The sequence below is a fragment of the Elgaria multicarinata genome, chromosome 4 (assembly GCF_023053635.1).
Source record: "Elgaria multicarinata webbii isolate HBS135686 ecotype San Diego chromosome 4, rElgMul1.1.pri, whole genome shotgun sequence".
In the NCBI taxonomy this organism is placed as follows: domain Eukaryota; kingdom Metazoa; phylum Chordata; class Lepidosauria; order Squamata; family Anguidae; genus Elgaria; species Elgaria multicarinata.
Genome location: NC_086174.1, coordinates 18,412,175 through 18,429,659, shown reverse-complemented (window position 1 = coordinate 18,429,659; position 17,485 = coordinate 18,412,175). Strand labels below are relative to the sequence as shown.

Below are 17,485 nucleotides of genomic sequence, written 5' to 3'. Positions count from 1 at the left end.
AATGTAAATCGCAACCACGCTCTCCCCAGTCTGGTTGAGGACTGGGGAAGGGAAGCATTTAATGGGTTAAGACTCACAATTCCTCTGGACTACCTAAAATGATGGAATAGTAGCAATGTCGGGGACTCGGTATTCGGAATCTCAAAGGTTGCGAAGATTTTTTCTCCCCCTGGGGCACAATGAGAGTTAATGTGCCTTCCTTCCTTTCTTCCCTCCTTGCTTAGTCCCAAACAATCTACCACAGTCGGTTGTATTTATCCCTCTCGCCGCATAATTTGGCTTCCTCTCTACTCCTATTGTGACACGCCAAAGTTCATCCACTCTTAACCAAGGCTGGCAGGCCTGAGTGATGGGTTGACAATGAATCATTTAATTAAACTGTCAGAAAGCCGCCACACTCGGCCGCTAATCCACAGCGAAAGCTGCCCATTCAAGCGATACGCTTATCTAAGGTCCGAGAGGAGGGAGGGCTAAGGTTGACACGGAAATCAATTACGGTCATGGTTGGAGAGATTACCCTTTTGACTGTGAAAGGCCCATGCCCTGTGGTGTCACCTCTTCGAGGGATGTCAGAGCGGATCACGGCTTACCAGCAAACCGCCCATGACGCCTTCGGAGGTGACAAACCAGAGAGATATGGCCTCACAGCCAGGCCCCCTGGCATGAGCGCTTGTGAGAAGCCAGTGGAGGCACTCAGGAGGGAGAATCAATCAAGATGTGGGACCCCCGAAGGCCTAGCCTCCGGTCTTTGAGATGAGATTCAGTCAGGAAAGCCATTCTACAGCTTACCACAACTTGCTGACAGGGCTTTCCAGACCAGGCCAGAACAATGCTCATCAAAGATGCCTCGAGAGAAGTGACAGGTGGAGGGTCACAGGGTTCTGTCTTGGGCCCATGTGAGGAATCACCTCCCCCTTCTTTATTAGAGTTGCTCCAAACAAACGACCTGCCCAGACATCTAGAGAGAACCAAATCACCCCAACTCTGACTCAGCTTATGATAGATAGGAACCGCAGGAGATCCCTGAGGATTTATGAGCTACTGTGGTCTAGTGGCTAAGCTGTTGGACTGGGACTCAGAAGATCCGGGTTCTAGTACCCACTTGGCCATGGAAACCCACTGGGTGACTTTGGGCCAGCCACAGACTCTCAGCCCAGCCTACCTCACAGGGTTGTTGTTGTGAGGTTAAAATGGAGAGGAGAAGGATTATGTAGGCTGCCTTGGGTTTTTGGAGGAAAAAAGGCGGGATATAAATGTAAATAATAATAATAATAATAATAATAATAATAATAATAATAATAATAATAATAATAGTTCTCCCAGTCTATTGATTGGTCAGTTTGAATTTCCCCTTCTGGGAGCTGTCCTGGCCCAAGAGGAACATCTTTGCCTATGAAAGAAGCTTCCAGTGGCTGTGTTCACACATGTTAACCCACCCACTGTGGGTTGTTGTTAACCATGGGTTATTGTGTTGTCTGAATGCAGTGCTTTTTCCGCAGGGTAGGTTATTGTGTTGTATGAACACAGCATGTTTTCCAGGGGTTGCTCATTAACCATGCAGCGTGGCTTGTTCATCACTCTGAACAACCCAACAATAGTCCTTGTTCGAGAAAAATAAACCACATTGCATGGCTAGCAAGCCACCCTGCGGAAATTGCGCTGCATCAAGACAACACATTAACCCACCCTGCGGAAAATGTGCTGTGTTCAGACAACACGACAAGCCATGGTGGGTTAGCGTGTTGTGTGAACCTGTATTTGTGTGGATGGCAAAGAGGCAATGTTGGCTTAAACGATGCCAGGAGTGTAGGTGTGGGCCTGCCTCATCTTTCCCCCTCATGAAAGCTGCTTTGGTGAGTTGATCCTGATCACTTTTAGTTAGCTAATTTCTATGTTTCATTTTTTTAAAAAAGAAGAGCAAGAGAGAGCGAGTGAGCGAGAGAGAGCTGACTATTTCTGATCCAGGAACCAGGAACTGGGCCGGCTCCAGGTTTCTGAGGGCTGTTGGGCCCTCCATGGGCCCCCTCTCTCAGTGGCCTGGTTCGGACAACATATTAGGCAACAGAGGGGGGAATAGCACACTCACCGTTCATTATTTTGCCAGTACTCCCCACATGACATGTTTTTACGTATTTTATTGTTGCAAGCTGCCTTGTGAGGACTTCTGCTCTGGAAGGTGGCCAAGAAATGATTTAAAAAGCCCCGACCCTGCCCTTCACTCCAATGTCCCTGGACTGCCCCCAGCCTGGCTCCTTCCCTCTGCTGACCTCCGCTACTCGTAGGGAGGAGGGAAGAAGCCATGATGGGCGCCCACACTGCCTGTGGTCCTCGGGATCATCCTGGGACCGCTGGAAGAATCGGGTTTCCCCAGGGTTTTTTATCCCTGGGAAAACCTGTATCCATTCCCTCCTGCCCCTGGGAGTCCCTGTGCATAATTTGAACATCCAGGGATCCATTTCGGCTGTCTGTGAACGAGGCTCGTGGAACCTTCCAAAACAGCAGAAAGAAAGGATAGACTTTCGTCATGATAACAGCAAAGGAGAGCAGGTATCTCTTGGAGCACATATTCAGATATGCCCACCCCACGAGAGAGAGAGAGAGAGAGAGAGAGAGAGAGAGAGAGAGAGAGAGAGAGAGAGAGAGGAATCAACGATGCCTGCTGGTTCATTAAGAAACATGATTGTTCCCACACAATGAGAAAGCTTCTACGCACGCAGCATGACACCGCCCTGTGAAGTAGCCTGTAACGATATATTAACATTATGCACAAATGTATCACATTATTAGCTGCTCCACCCGTTGTTTGCCTGAGGAACGGAATGTCTGCAGCCAAGTGGAAATACGGTACGGCCCTCCTGTCCTTTAGCGCAGCTGAATGATGTGGGACTCTCTTGGCAAAGGTAAAGAGAGAGGGAGAGAGAGAGAGAGAGAGAGACCATCCTGGGCATCATTAATTTTTAAATTTGCTCCACATTGCGATGCTTTCAAGAGAGAAAAGGGGAAATCGCTGATTGGGAGAAGCGAGAGGCAACCCAATCGGCTTGGCAGCGTGGCCCCTGTCTTCATGTCCGCAGAACCTAATCAGTTGGAAAGCTGTTGTGGCTCCAACTCCCAAATGCAGAATAAACAGCAGGGGCTTGGGGAAGGAGGAAGATGCTAAAAAAAGAAGAAGAGAGGAGCGATATGCCGGCCATGTGGGAAACAAATGCTGAAAAGGCCTGGGAAAAGAGGCTGAGCGGGAATGCGGAGCGACAGATGAAAACGACCGTGATTTTTATGCCGTATGCACCAACAGGCCTTATTCCCTGGGACCTGCCTTAGGTAAAACACTGTTTTAGGCTGTGTCTACACCAGTCCAATAGTCTGGGCTGGTCACGGCTGAGTCCCTGTGCATCTAAATGATGCACAGGGACTCCCGAGGGCAGGGCAGGTGGGTGGGCGGGCAAAAAAACCCTGGGAAAACCCGAATCTTCCTGTGGTCTCAGAATCATCCCGAGACTGCGGGAGGTGTGGTCACCCGTCTCAGCTTCTCCCCTCCTCTCCTTGAGTAGTTGGGGTCAGTAGAGAGAAGGAGCTGGGACAGGAGGAATGCAGGGACATCGGGGAGGGGGGGAGCAGGGTTGGGGCTTTTTTTTCTTACCTTAGTTTTCATTGGAGCACAAGTGCACCCCAGCACCTGTTCTTTCTTTTTCTTTTTTTAAAAAATGGCATCTGTGACGGGCACAACCTCTGGGAAGTTGCACGGGCATTTGGACGCAGGGGAGATGATCCCGGAAGCAGGTAATTCCGGGATTGTCTCCCCTGCATCCCTCTACACCCTTAGGCGTGGAAAGGGCCTTAGAGCATAGTCCTATTGGCCAGATGCCCAAAGGACAGTGGGCTCGAATGGCTGAGACCACCGTCCATCCTAAACCCTGCTGGGCTTTTGTCAGCATGGTGGGAGGAATAATGGAGGCTGTTTGTTTATTTGTTTGTTTGTTTGTTTAGCTTTTAGCTTCTCCATCCTCCTTCAGAACTCTTTTCATTAGACAGTCCCTGAGCCCCTCTAATTCGGGGGCTGATAAGTCTTTGGATCCAGCAAATCCATGGCCTCAACACACCCATTTTCTCCCTTCCTGAGGTTGGAGATCTGACCTCAGGAGATGGATCTGCCAGGGATCTCTAGGAAGGTTGAGGGAGAATTACAGTGGGATCTCTTCCTTCCTATCTTTTCTAGGTATAGAAAAAATACCTAATAATATCAGTTTGGCGAGTTTCATTTCAAAACCTCCATTTAAAGTTAGAGCCAGACTTCTATGCACCTGCCCACCCACAAATACAACTGTATTGACCAGATCTTACTTACATATCAACACGATCAGAACTTAAGCCCAGGAAAGAATTTCTTTCAATTTTGCGTATATTTATGTTGTCTTGGATATCTCTGAGATTTACAAGAAAAAAAATACAATTAAAAAAATGCATCTATATGATGTGTTGTTGGCATACAAGGCATCAAATATGTATCTTTCATTTCTCTCTCTCTTGTGCATAAAAGTGTCATGCAATACCAATATAATCAAATGAAATGAAAGGTTGAGCAGCATGTATCAATAATATAATATCGGCTAAAACATATTAGCCATGGGAAGCCTGAATAAAGAGATTAGTTATCAAGGGCCAAGTTTCCAAACACAGTAAAGTTCTGAAGGTACCCTAAACTGGGGCCACCACAGAGAAAGCTCTGTCTGTAGTGACCACCAGTCTAATAAATATTGCAACCAGCAGCAGGCTCTCAAAATTGATGTTCCCTCATGTATCCTTGTTCCTGACTGTAAACCCAATTTATTCTGAAAAACCAACCCAGGCCCAAATCTCAAGACTGTTTTTTTCTCCATGCACAAAATCATGTTATCGACTTTAAATCAAGAGTATTTTAAATCTAGAGAAATGATTTGAAAAGAGAAGGTTCTTTTTGTTTAATTTGCCTTTTGGTTTTGAATAGGGTGACCATATGGAAAGGAGGACAGGTATCTTTATATTAAAAGGGGAATTTCAGCAGGTGTTATTTGTATGCATGCAACACCTGGTGGAATTCCCTCTTTATCACAACATTTAAAACTGCAGGAGCTTTACTAAAGTGACCAGATACAAAAGAGGGCAGCTTTAACTGTTGGGATGAAGAGGGAATTCCACCAGGTGCTGAATGCATACAAATGGCAGCTGCTGAAATTCCCTTTTCTATACAACAGTTAAAGATACAGGAGCCCTGTCCTCCATTCCATATGATCACCCTAAAAGTTTTGAAGCCATAGTGGCTCTTTCAAGCTTTTGTAATTATCCTATGAATACAAACATCATTAATGTATCAGGTTTTTTAAAACGCAAATTTCAAGTACAAGAATTTGGATTTGATTCCACACCCCCACCCAAACAGTTGTTTCAGCTCTTGTACAGATTAATTCAATTAGAAATAATTTCTCCACTCTGTCTTTCTCTCTTCTTCACACACATAATGTGTTCAGACACCAAAATATCAGAAGAATCCAGTAAAAACTTACAGCACAACCTTCTGCAAAGAGTGAACCTGGTTAACGGACGGAAAAAACCTGATGGCAGTGTTTGATATCATCCTAAAAGAAGAGGAAGTAATAGATATATAATTAGCTATGATCAATGGGGAAAAAAGAAGAAGAAATGCTGGAACACAATTGCCCGCTGGTTGTCTGGAAAAAAAATTGAGGAGGAAAATGTTACAGACAAAATTCAGTCAGAGCCACTCTTATTTTTATTCTTGTTGATATTTATATACCACTCCATATCTAAAATTGGTTCTGGAGTGGTGCACATAAGAATGAAACAGAAAAATGGTTCAATTTAAAACAAAGGACCAATAAAAACAGTGGCAGCTGAGGAAGGATTTCTGGAAAAGAGTTGTTTTCAGGAGGTGATTGAAGCATCCTAGTGTTGATGCCTTCCTGACCTCCAGCAGCAGGGAGTTCTAAAGAGAAGGGGCCACCACACTGAAGGCTCTTCTCCTGGTGGACTTCAATTGGACAAAGGTCCATGTGGAACCACCAGGAGCAAGCCCTCCAATGACCTCAGTGACTGGGCAGGCTGCTAAGGGAGAAGGGCATGTTTAGCCTGGAGAAGAGAAGATTGAGGGGAGACATGATAGCACTCTTCAAATACTTAAAAGGTTGTCACACAGAGGAGGGCCAGGATCTCTTCTTGATCCTCCCAGAGTGCAGGATACGGAATAACGGGCTCAAGTTAAAGGAAGCCAGATTCCGGCTGGACATCAGGAAAAACTTCCTGACTGTTAGAGCAGTGCGACAATGGAATCAGCTACCTAGGGAGGTTGTGGGCTCTCCCACACTAGAGGCCTTCAAGAGGCAGCTGGACAACCATCTGTCAGGGATGCTTTAGGGTGGATTCCTGCATTGAGCAGGGGGTTGGACTCGATGGCCTTGTAGGCCCCTTCCAACTCTGCTATTCTATGATTCTATGATTCTATAAGGCGCTCTCTCAGGTATCCTGGTCCCACATTGTTGATCCCCTCCCCAATATTTTGAATTCTGGGTACTGTTTGATGTTGGGGTGGACAGTTCAGTGTATTTCTAGTCCATGCCACTTCCACATAAATCGATTCCATTCTGCTTCTGCATTAACTGTGATTCTTTGAAAAATCCACTCAAAAATGTGCATTTAAATACATCTATAATACATCCATTTTTAACATCTTTTTCTCTCATATTACAGATTTCTAAATATATTTTCTCCTTGAAATACACATTTTAATACATAGTTTATCTCAAAATACACATTTTAAGACACATTTCGGTAACCATTTTTAGGCCAACAACGGCATCACAAAATTTGGGAAAGTGCAAATGATGAAAGTGGTTTTATGTTAGTGCTGTGCTGAAAATTTCTCCCTTGAAAATTTCAACCATTCTCATTCAATTTGATAGAAAAGAAATTGGTTTCGAAAAGAAATTCAAAGGAGAAAAAAATTCAGAGAAATTCCCATGGGAGTGGTTCAGGGTTCTTGCGCTTACTTATGAGGTGACTAAGGAGTCCTGTCATTCATTGTACAGTAATCTCTCTGACAGCCTGCAGCCTCCTTGGCTTCCTGCCCAGGGGAAGATATTCATACATTTATTTTTCCCATTGGGCCTTTTCAGGTCAGGAAGTGCAGTCAGCCTGGGAGACAGTAGAGCAATGGTGCAATGTGTAATAGAGAGGAAAATACAGACAGTTCCCTCAGCCACCTCACAACGATTAGAAAAAAGAAGAAGAAAGGAACTGTTCTACAACACTTGCCAATGGTGATGCTTATGTGTGAGAAATCGTTGGAGAATTTCTCCACCCCCTGGAGAAATACGGTGAAATTGTTTCTTCAGTTCCTCTACTGATAAATAAGGTGGAGAATTTTGAGAGGCTGCTTGTTCACAGCCCTTGTTTATATCCTGGGATGCTCTAATCCGACTCATTTCCTGCCTCTAATAAACTCTTTGGCATAGTCTTGCCAAGCGGGGTTCAGGTGCAGCGCTGGCATGTGAAAAGAAGTGACACCCTCACAACTGTGCTTCGGGTAGAATTCCAGATTGTTTCTGACAGCGCAAGGAAAAATCGTCACGTATTCACACAACCATGTGGGCATTGAGGCAACCCATCAACCATTCTTGTGGGCATCCTAGCTGACGTCGGGATGAATGGAAAAGCCGTTTCCATTCCAAAGTGAGCTCTCACGTAAGGTATCTAAATATGAGTATCAAAACGTTCCGCACAGTTTCAGTTTGGCCATTCAGATTCAAATAAGGGCTCATTATCTGTCTCATTTCATATCCTCCAAGCATTTGCTTTGCTGCAAAACAGCATGTGAAGGAGGGCTTGAAATTGCCCAGGCTGCAAGCATGTGATGAAAACGATGAATTTCTGAAATGGCTGCATTGCAGAAGGAAGGGAGCCTCGTGCCTCATTTGGTACAGCAGGACGTGACTTATCTTACCGACTGTGCTTCACAGGAATGGCTGCCCCATGGCATTGTGGGAAGCCCTGGTTGTAATTCAGTGCACTTCCATTCATCGACTTTTAGAACCTCAGACCCTGGGCCAAATGTGACGCTCTTGGGGTCTCAGCCCCTGCCTGTCACGTGGGAGAACAGGGATTGGTCTCAGTGTGATAGAGCACATGCTTTGCATGCAGAAAGTCCCAGCTTCGATCCCTGGGGGGGGGGGATCCGCATGTCGCTCCCAGAGCGCTTCTATGCGACTCCAGTGCACCCCGAAAACGATAGTCTGACTTCCCTGTAAAAGAAACGACGAAGAGCCGTCCATGCCGCCTCTGCTGCCGGCGGCGGCGAGGAGAGCTTGGCAAAAGAAGGCGGGGTGAAGAGCGGAAGAAGCTCTCTACCCTGCCTTCTTTTGCCGAGCTCTCCTCGCCGGCGGAGAGCTCTTCTCGTCGTCATCATCGGCGGCAGCGGCATGGACGGCTCTTCGTCGTTTCTTTTACAGGGAAGTCAGACTATCGTTTTCGGGGTGCACTGGAGTCGCATAGAAACGCTCTGGGAGTGACGTGCGGATCCCCTCCTGGTTTCTCCAGGTAGGGCAAAGAAAGAGCTCTCACCGGAAACACTACAGAGCTGCTGCCAGTCAGTGTTGACAATACTGGGCTAGATGGATCAATCGTCTGACTTAATATAAGGCAGCTTCCTATGTTCCCATACGTCCACATCCCCTTCCCTTGACTCCACCCCTTTCCCTTGACCACCAATCATTCCGTGGCTTCCTGGTTCTTGCACGTTCCCTCCTCCCGACCATTCCTAAAGGTTGAAATGCCTCTTCGAAGGCTTAGTTACTGGCAGTAAGAACTTTAAGCTACAATAGGCTGGGACTTTTGGGCACGCCCCTTTTGCGTTCACAAATTAGTATGCAGTCCCCCCACTGAGAAGTTTCAGGAAATGGAATCCGGCTCTCGGGCTGAATTTCAACGCCCCTGGTTTTGAAGATTATTGAAGGCAAGCTGATCTGATCTTAGGGCAGCGCCCACATGAGCTCGTGGGCACGGGTGCAGACAACAGTGCAAGAAGCTCACATACTGGAACACCAAGAAAGGCCCACACAACTTGGCTTTAAGCAGGCAGGAGCATCAAAACCTTCATATATGGCTTTTTTTTGGGGGGGGGGGTGAGGGCAAGAAAGCGTGACCTGCATATTTCAGATCACATGCCACCTATATTTCAATTCAGTTCAATAGATACATACATAGTTTCAGTGTAAACAATTAATTTGGCCTACATAAACAACTATCTGATTTGCAATTAGGGTATTTTGTGGTCATTGTTGCTTTTAAAGCAACCATGAGCTAGCAGCAGCAGGGAGCTGAATTGGATCAGAACCTTAATGCTACGAGAGGGATGTCAAAGTGCTGGGGAGAGCGGGGTTGGTACCCATAAGTCCCCTGCAGCTGGGGTGAGGGATTTTAATTAAAGAAAAGAGCACAGATTATTGGGTGTTAGGTGGATATGGCTGTACCACGCACATGTCGGAGGTCTAACTGCATGGCCACGCAATACTCCAGCTTCTTCTGAGGCTGGGCTCGGCCAGACGAACGCTCAGCAGCTGTCCGCCCTCACTGCTGAAATGGCGCCCTTCCTCCTCCTGTGTCCACAGGGCCTTTACAACTGTGATAAATAATAATAATAATAATAATAATAATAATAATAATAATAATTTATTTCTTACCTGCCTCTCCACTTGGATTGAGGCGGAGAAGAACAGTGAATATAAAACACATAAAAACTGATTAAAAAGTTAGTATACACGATTAAAACATCCTTAAAACATCCTAAAAATATTCTAAAATTTCACTGGATAGGCCTGCTGGAATGCAGGGGGGAAGAAGTGAACAATTTGCGCCTTTACCCTTGCGTAAATGGGGCCTTTACAGCTGCCGTTGAGGCAGTGGGGGGGAAGTGCGCAATTTCAGCAATAAAGGTGGACAGCTGCTGAGCGCTCGTCGGGGTCTTGAGAGTGCTTGAGCGCGGATCCGTGCTTGCGCCACAGGTGCCCAACTGGGCCTGGGTGTAGAGAGTCCATCGGACTTCCGGACTCAGTCGGGCTCTCGCGAAATCCCTAGTGGAGGGCACCCGCATGGGGAAAAGCTGATATAATAAGTACAACCAGATCCTTTGCACGTTTAAACATCCCAGTAGTTTACTAAGACACCTTCTTGCAAAGCTGGCGTTGGAGAGGAAATGAACCCAGCGCAAAGCAGAGACACAGCGCAACAGCCAAGTGGGGAGAGTTGCTCAGACAACGATCCTCCGTCAGAGAACAGAGGTGCTAAGAATCACACAAGAGCACCCTTCTTTTCATCTGTGAAATGTTTATAGGTAGACCTGCTCTGGAGGACATTGCATTTCAATTTACCTTCCCATTTAAATTAGAACGGGTACCTGGGTGAGGGGGGAAGAGATGTACCTGTTGTGATAAGGCTGTCTAGTATCTAGATTACAAGTGAAAGCTAATTCTGGAAACAAACGAACCCAATGGTGCGAACGGCTAAAAAGCAAAGCCATCCTATCCAGGAGACGATGCCTCCACTTACTCTCCGGCTTTAATGAGGCTTGTATGTGCTGAAAAGGGCAACAAGTTACCATTTGGAAACAGACTGTCCATTTGGCACTCAAGAGGAGCAATTAACAACTTCATCCTCCAGTTGAAAAATCTTTGGAAGTAAGTCAAGGGCACGCATTCTTCCCCCCTTTTTTTCTTTAAAAAGCTCCCCGAACAAACTTAATTGGACTCTAATCGTGTTTATGTACTTTCATCACTCAGCAAAGGATGCATAAAGTAGTTATTGGCCAACTTTTCAGTTTGAATGCTTTCTTAATTGACACGCACGCTTTATTAATTAGGCCTTTTGGACAGAATCCAATGCGGCGCTTCTGCTCCTGGTGATTCTCTGCCGCCCTACCGATTCTGCCCCCACTGCTTGCACAACAGGAATTTAGTGCTTCCGGCGGAACCCCAAAGAAGAGGAAATGCTCATTTCTGGAAGGAGGCTGGTCAGTGGAGCTTGCATAAGGCGCTAAATCTCTCTTGTACAAGTGCTGAGTCATGGAATTGGTGGGACCCACCACTTGTGGAAGGGAACCTGCAGGGCGGAAAGAAATCAGCATGGGCGTAAATTAAGAACAGGGTAATCTCCATCACCACCCTTGGAAAGACCTTCTCCCCCTCTCCTGTCAAGGAGTGGCCATGAAACATGAAAAAAACTTCAGGCAGGGTATGGATGTGTATGGAGTTGTCTGTTGCCAGTAGAAACAAATTTCAGTAAGAGTCCCAAATCTTGGGGTATCCTCAAGATAGCTTCTCCTGCAGATCTTAGTAACAGTGTTATGCCATTGAGGCCTTTCTTACATGAGATTGTTAATCCGTTGTACCTACTTTCAGTTTTGTTGCAGAACTGAGATCTGAGTACTACACAAGAGTGTTTCATTTCCTGGTTTTCTACTACATAACCTCTAGGGGGCACTGTGGTATAGCAAAATTGTGCAAATGCACAATTGGAAAAAAAACTCATTTTCTTTCACTTTCAGAAACAATACCACATTTCCCCTGCTTTAAAAAAACTCACCAAAAGTGCTCTTTAGAAACAGAAGCAAATTGGAGGGCCACAATGTTCTCTAATGAACCTGTAAACAACTGTGAGTAGGGAATGAGAAGTGCACAATAAATGCCTCATGTAGAAAAGCTATGAGTGCTTCCATGCTTTAAAGGTCAATGTCCCCCAAATATAAAGGACACATTGCCAAAATGTCCCTTTGAAAGTGCTGGGATGAACTTTTCAAGTCTTAGATGGCTTGAGGTCAGGGTACCTGAAGGATTGTCTTCTACTATATACACCTGTCTGGACATAAAGATAATCTTTGGAGACCCTTCTCTGGGTCCCCCTGAAGGATTTTTCTTCATTTGAAATTTTACTGCAAATGTGTACATGTAGGGTCATAAGAGTTTGTTGGCATAGCATAGAGAAGGAAGCTTTGGGGGCATATAGAAGGGATGCTTTAATAGTAAGGGTTCAAGTGGGCATACACATAAAACACTGTATCAATGGTTAGATGCTTTGGTGTAGATAAAGCCTGATGAAATATGATTTGATATTGTTCAAAGACATTCGTCAGAAGAACTTGTGACTTGTACGAACTGTATGAATTCCTGTTAAAGGAACTAGGTGAAAGGTCCAAGGTGGTGGAAAGGTAGAGTTGTAGTTTAGAAAATCCAGAAGAACAGAGAAGTAAACCAGACAGTTGACCACATGAAAAGCAGAAGTAATGTCCAGTTTAGAGATAAACAAGTGCGTCAGAAAAGAGAGAACATTCTAGAAAGAGGCTGGTCTACATCAGCCTTCCTCAACCTGGGGCGCTCCAGATGTGTTGGACTACAACTCCCAGAATGGGCATTCTGGGAGTTGTAGTCCAACACATCTGGAGCGCCCCAGGTTGAGGAAGGCTAGTCTACATTGATAGTGTGGTCCAATGAATTCAAACGTTTAGAGAACATCAGAAGGAGGACTTGTTGACATAAAAAGGAGTATTTAGGAAGGGACACACAGAAAGAGGACACTTTTCTTTCTTCTTTCAAACCATCAGGACCTACGCTGACTTTTTAGCACTGGCTTGAGCCTAGTTGCTAGGTTTAGTACCATGGTCTTTCTTGAGAAGTGTAAAGAGCCCAACACCGGTGATGTCATCGGGGTGGAGTTTCTGGTGTTTGTCTGTGTTCGTCTTAGCAAAGATCTTGTTCTCCAGAATCTGCTTGACTTGTGAGTTTTTTTTAAAAAAAATGCTTTGCTTAATGGAGGTTTGTGTGTCTGTTTAACTTTCTTAAATTGTTTTAATAAATGTTTTAAAGCTATAACAGTTGCATTGAATTTGTGAGTCTGCGTGAAGTCAATCATTCTGGTACTTATCTCTAGAGGTTTCATCTACTGTTGTGGGGTGCAACTTGAAGGTATTGGAACCTCTACTTCCAAGCAACCTATGTCCAGTACCTCTCAAGTAAAAAGACTATCAGTAATTTTTCCCTACACCCTATCCTATGAGGTGAGGTGTATGGCTATTAAGGAGAGGGCCTTTTTAGTGGTGGTACCGCAGTTCAGGAATTCCCCTCCCCAGACCTATGTTGTGGTCTTTGGGTGCTAGATAAAGCCCTTTTTCTTTCTTTCCCCCCATCATTTTTATTTTTTCCAACAACATCTAAACAAACATCACACATCATACAAACACACATAATACATACCAACAAAAATACATATAACAGCTACAATTACACTAAAAAAACATTTAAGGGTGGGGTTAGGATATAGAATATATATATATATATATATATATATATATATATATATATATATATATCCTAGCCCTTTTTAAAGCTTTTTAGGTGGAATTCTTTTTAAGTTCTTTCATCTATCGTTATGTTCTTTTGCTCATTTTCTGCCTATGCTGTTTTAACTGTTTCAGATTTAAGTATAGGTTTTACTTTATACTTGACGGTGTTAACTTTTATTTGCGAACCGCCCAGAGACTATTTTATTGATGGGTATCATAGAAACTTTATAAATGAAATAAATAGTTTGTGATCGAAGTCTCATTATGGAGTCAAAAATCACATCGAAGAAGTCAAGGGCATAATAACCTGACAACAGGAAAAGCTATAGAAATGCTATTAAGAAAATGAGGCAGATGTTAGGTGCAGATGTTAAGCGCGCGTGAGCCCAAGACCTATCAGTTCCCCTGGAATTCCTATGTATTAAGGAAGTTAGATAGAATAGCTGAATGAAGAAGGGTAAAAGCTGTAGCATTAGAATTGGGATTTTGCATCTGTCAGGGGGTTGGGATAGCTAGGAAGAATTAAAACAGCTGCTGCAACTGTACTACGGTTTAAGGAATAAATGGAAAATGGGAAAACTCTATTTGACTCGCAATTGCTGCAACTGGAATGAAGGCTAAGGGGCTGTTGTGTGGCTCTTATTCAAAGATCGTAGGCATACGCACGGGGTGTGCTGAGTGTGCTGAGGCACACTGTAAGCAATAAGTGCTGAATTGAGGGGGGCATTGAGTAGGGAACCAGAGGGGGATCCAGATGCAGCAGGAATGGCTGCTTTGCTGCTGCCACCCCCATCCCCGGACAGTGAGCCATTGCTCCCAGTAGCATGAGTGAAAAGGAATCGCTTTGCCGGTAGCTTCTCTGCCAAGACCCATGCTTCAAAGAGGCCAGAAGGAGGGACCTCGAAGGCTAATATCACCTCATAAGCCCCTCCTTCGGCCAGTGTTACCAGGAAGCCCACCTGATATGCCCCTCCCATGGTCTGGCAAGCCAAACATGGAGTAGGCATCAGTGTCTACAGTGCTTAATAAATAAATTAATAAAAATAATTTCCTTTATGATTGAGTATTCAATAAATGTTTGCCTTTAAAAAAATATCCCAGGTTGCACACCCTAATGAAATGTGCTGTGCACACCTATGTCAATTCTTCAGTAGATAATCTCTCTCACACACACACCTGTACCACCAGTGTTTGGAGTCAGAAGTTAAGGTAAAGTGCTTGTTAAGCAATGTGGGATCTGGAAAAGAAACAAAGAACCAGATCGCCAAACTTACGCTTGTTTCTGCGACTTAAGTGCCTTGCCTTTATTCGTGATTTTTAAAAAGCCACTCAAGGGTTCTCAGTGGAGTGTGCAGTGCTGTAATGAAATGCACGGGTTTCTCTGTCTTTCCTTTCCATCCCATCAGCTGATCAGTGTGAAACAACGCTGGGGACAGAGCCGACCTGGCGCAACGTTTGTAAATACATTACCATGCCGAAATGAAAAATAATACAGAATCGCACAGCAGAACTGGTATCAGGTGTAGATCCCAGCTTCTAGGAGGTGACATGATGAATGGCTTTTGTCACAGCTCCCCCCCCCCAATGGATCTCCTAAGACCATTCCAGTTCCTGTGCCACTCAATGAATTAGTGGAGGACCAGGGAAGCTCCATCAGCACTGGCGGTGGCAGAAGAAAATGGTTGCCATCAAACTTCTGTCTTGGAAGATGAAAGCTTGAAGATTTTCTCCCCTTCTTATGCATGCCAGCTAGACTAGCCAAGCTCGTGATAAGAGAATATGCGCTACCCCACTCAAATGCTTGTAAGATTCGAATCTACTCATTAAAGACACAACATCTTTACAAAGCGCCACTGAACACCCACATCCTTTCTTAGGCCTTCGGAGGACATATAAAGCTGCCCATCTGAAGAATCACACCTGACCATACAAAGAAGATGAAGAAATGTGTGCTTGGTAGGGCGACCATATGGAAAGGAGGACAGGGTTCATGTATCTTTCACAGTTGTATTGAAAGGGGAATTTCAGCAGGTGTCATTTGTATGCAGGTAGCAACTGGTGAAATTCCCTCTTCATCACAACAGTTAATGTTGCAGGAGCCGCACCCTCTTTTGTATCTGGACAAGAGAGCAGGGCTCCTGCAGCTTTAACTGTTACGATGGGGAGGGAATCTCTCCAGGTGCTGCATGCATACCAATGACACCTGCTGAAAGTCCTTTTTTCTATACAACTGTTAAAGATACAGGAGCCCTGTCCTCCTTTCCATATGATCAGCCTATTTTTAGGCCTGCATCAAACCTTCATTTGCCATGTCACATGTCGGACATATAAAGCTGCCCATCTGAAGAATCACATCTGACCATGCAAAGAAGATGGAGAAATATGTGGTTGGACATGTTTGTTTTCCCCTTTGCTACCTGCAATTTAAGCCTCAACAGAGGGAGTGAAAGTCCTTCCAAAAAAAGAAAAGTGAAGGGGCTCAGCTTACTGCCCAGATATTCCTTGTGATTTTGCCACATGTCCCCTCCCCAGGGGTGCAGCAGAGCAAAGGCTCACAGGGCTGAAATGCCAGGATGTTTTGCTTAGCAACAAAGACATCATCTTGTTACCTTGCCTTCCTCAGACTTCCCTTGTAGCTTAGCTGCAATCCCCTGAGTTGCTGGTGGAAGAAATGGATTCCCCCTCCCTATTGTAAAGTGAAATATCTTAGGGCATTTTGGGGCCTTGCTGTGAGGCCCGGTTTCCCTGCTGTGTGTCCAGATGACGCACAGGGGAATCCGGGGTCAGGCCGCGCTGAAGCCTCCCCTAACGCGCCATAAGCGACGTCACTTATGGCGCGCCTTTTCCGCAGCCCCGGCCTGAGGTCGGGGCTGCGGAACGTCTAGCAAGGTCCGTGGCTTTTTGTGGCTACTCGCCCATGGACTGGGCACAGTGCTCATACGAGCGCTGTGCCCATCGGGCCAGGGGGGGGATCCGGGGGGGGGAAGGCCGGACCCGGCAGGAGAGGGGGGGGAGAAGGCCGGGCAACGGGATGGCATCAGGGAGAGGGAGGATGGGCGGCACGGGCATCGGGGAGAGGGAGGACGGGTGGGGAAAGAGTGGGCAGGGAGGTATCGGGGATGACAGGGGGGGATCAGGAGCGGGGGGGGGTTGCTTAATTTTTTTTAAAAAAGGCACTTACCTAGTCCGGCGGCTTTGGGGCGCACATGGCCCCTTTAAATTAAAAACAAAAATGGCCGACGCTACAGGGCTTCTGGAGTCCCTGTGCGTCGTGCGTGTAGGAGCCGAGGCGGCGCACACTAAAGTTAGCGCACCGTCGCCCCGCCTCCCTGCCAGCTTATCCGGCATGGTCTAGCAAGGCCCTTGGTCTCAAATGGGCAATCAAGACCTTCCAAAAGACCTGCTCCTGGGAGAGATGAAAACTGCCAGAACTGGCTTGTTGATATAGATCAACAGAGGTGGCCACAGTTTTGGTTATGGGGAATGTTATAATGAGCATCTGCACATACACCACTGCTCTGAGGGTTTAGGAGAGAGGCAAGGTCATCTCTACATTGTGCAAGGTATGGAAAAAAACAAGATAGCACAGGAGTTTCTCCTGCTGTTTCTTATCTTTCCAAGTACTGTAGTGGAAATTAGACCTCTCGGGTAGAGTTCTGTATAGGTTCAGTGCACTCGCTACTGGTGAATGGATTTGTGGATGCCTGCTCTACCATTTTGTTAGAGGTTTAGCTTTCTGATTCCCTTTAAAATAGGATGAAATATATAGGCTGAGCATTTCTCCTCCTCGATGCAGTGGTGCACATCATGAATAATGGCAGAAAGGCTTTCTCTTGCAGCCAGTCCCTCCCCTATGCAGCAAAGGATCTCATGCGTAGCAACTGGATATCATTCCAGCTGGGCGGAATCAGGGCTAGCGCTTGAGCTTCTCCACATTCAGCAAACATCCCGTAGCCCTCTGGAGTCTTCACAATACACACCCTCTGTTTCAATTCTGCCAGCAGATGGTGCTGCTTTATAGCGTGTTTTCCATTTATTACTGCATTTTCAGCATTTTATAAAATGATGGATTCCTGCTTGAAAATGGTGGGAGGTTGACGATATCAT

General features: G+C 45.7%; 1 protein-coding gene across 2 annotated transcripts in view; it reads right to left on the bottom strand.

Annotated features, from left to right (window-relative positions):
* Positions 1-17,485, bottom strand: part of FSHR (follicle stimulating hormone receptor) — a 110,106-nt gene that overhangs the window by 25,673 nt on the left and 66,948 nt on the right. The window contains exons 5-6 of one of the 2 annotated variants that reach the window (XM_063125530.1): positions 5,541-5,612; positions 4,346-4,423 (exon numbers count right to left, since the gene is read on the bottom strand). In XM_063125530.1, coding sequence (XP_062981600.1) covers positions 4,346-4,423; positions 5,541-5,612 — 150 coding nt within the window. The remainder of the gene's footprint in view (positions 1-4,345; positions 4,424-5,540; positions 5,613-17,485) is intronic. The other variant, XM_063125531.1, reaches the window with a different exon arrangement.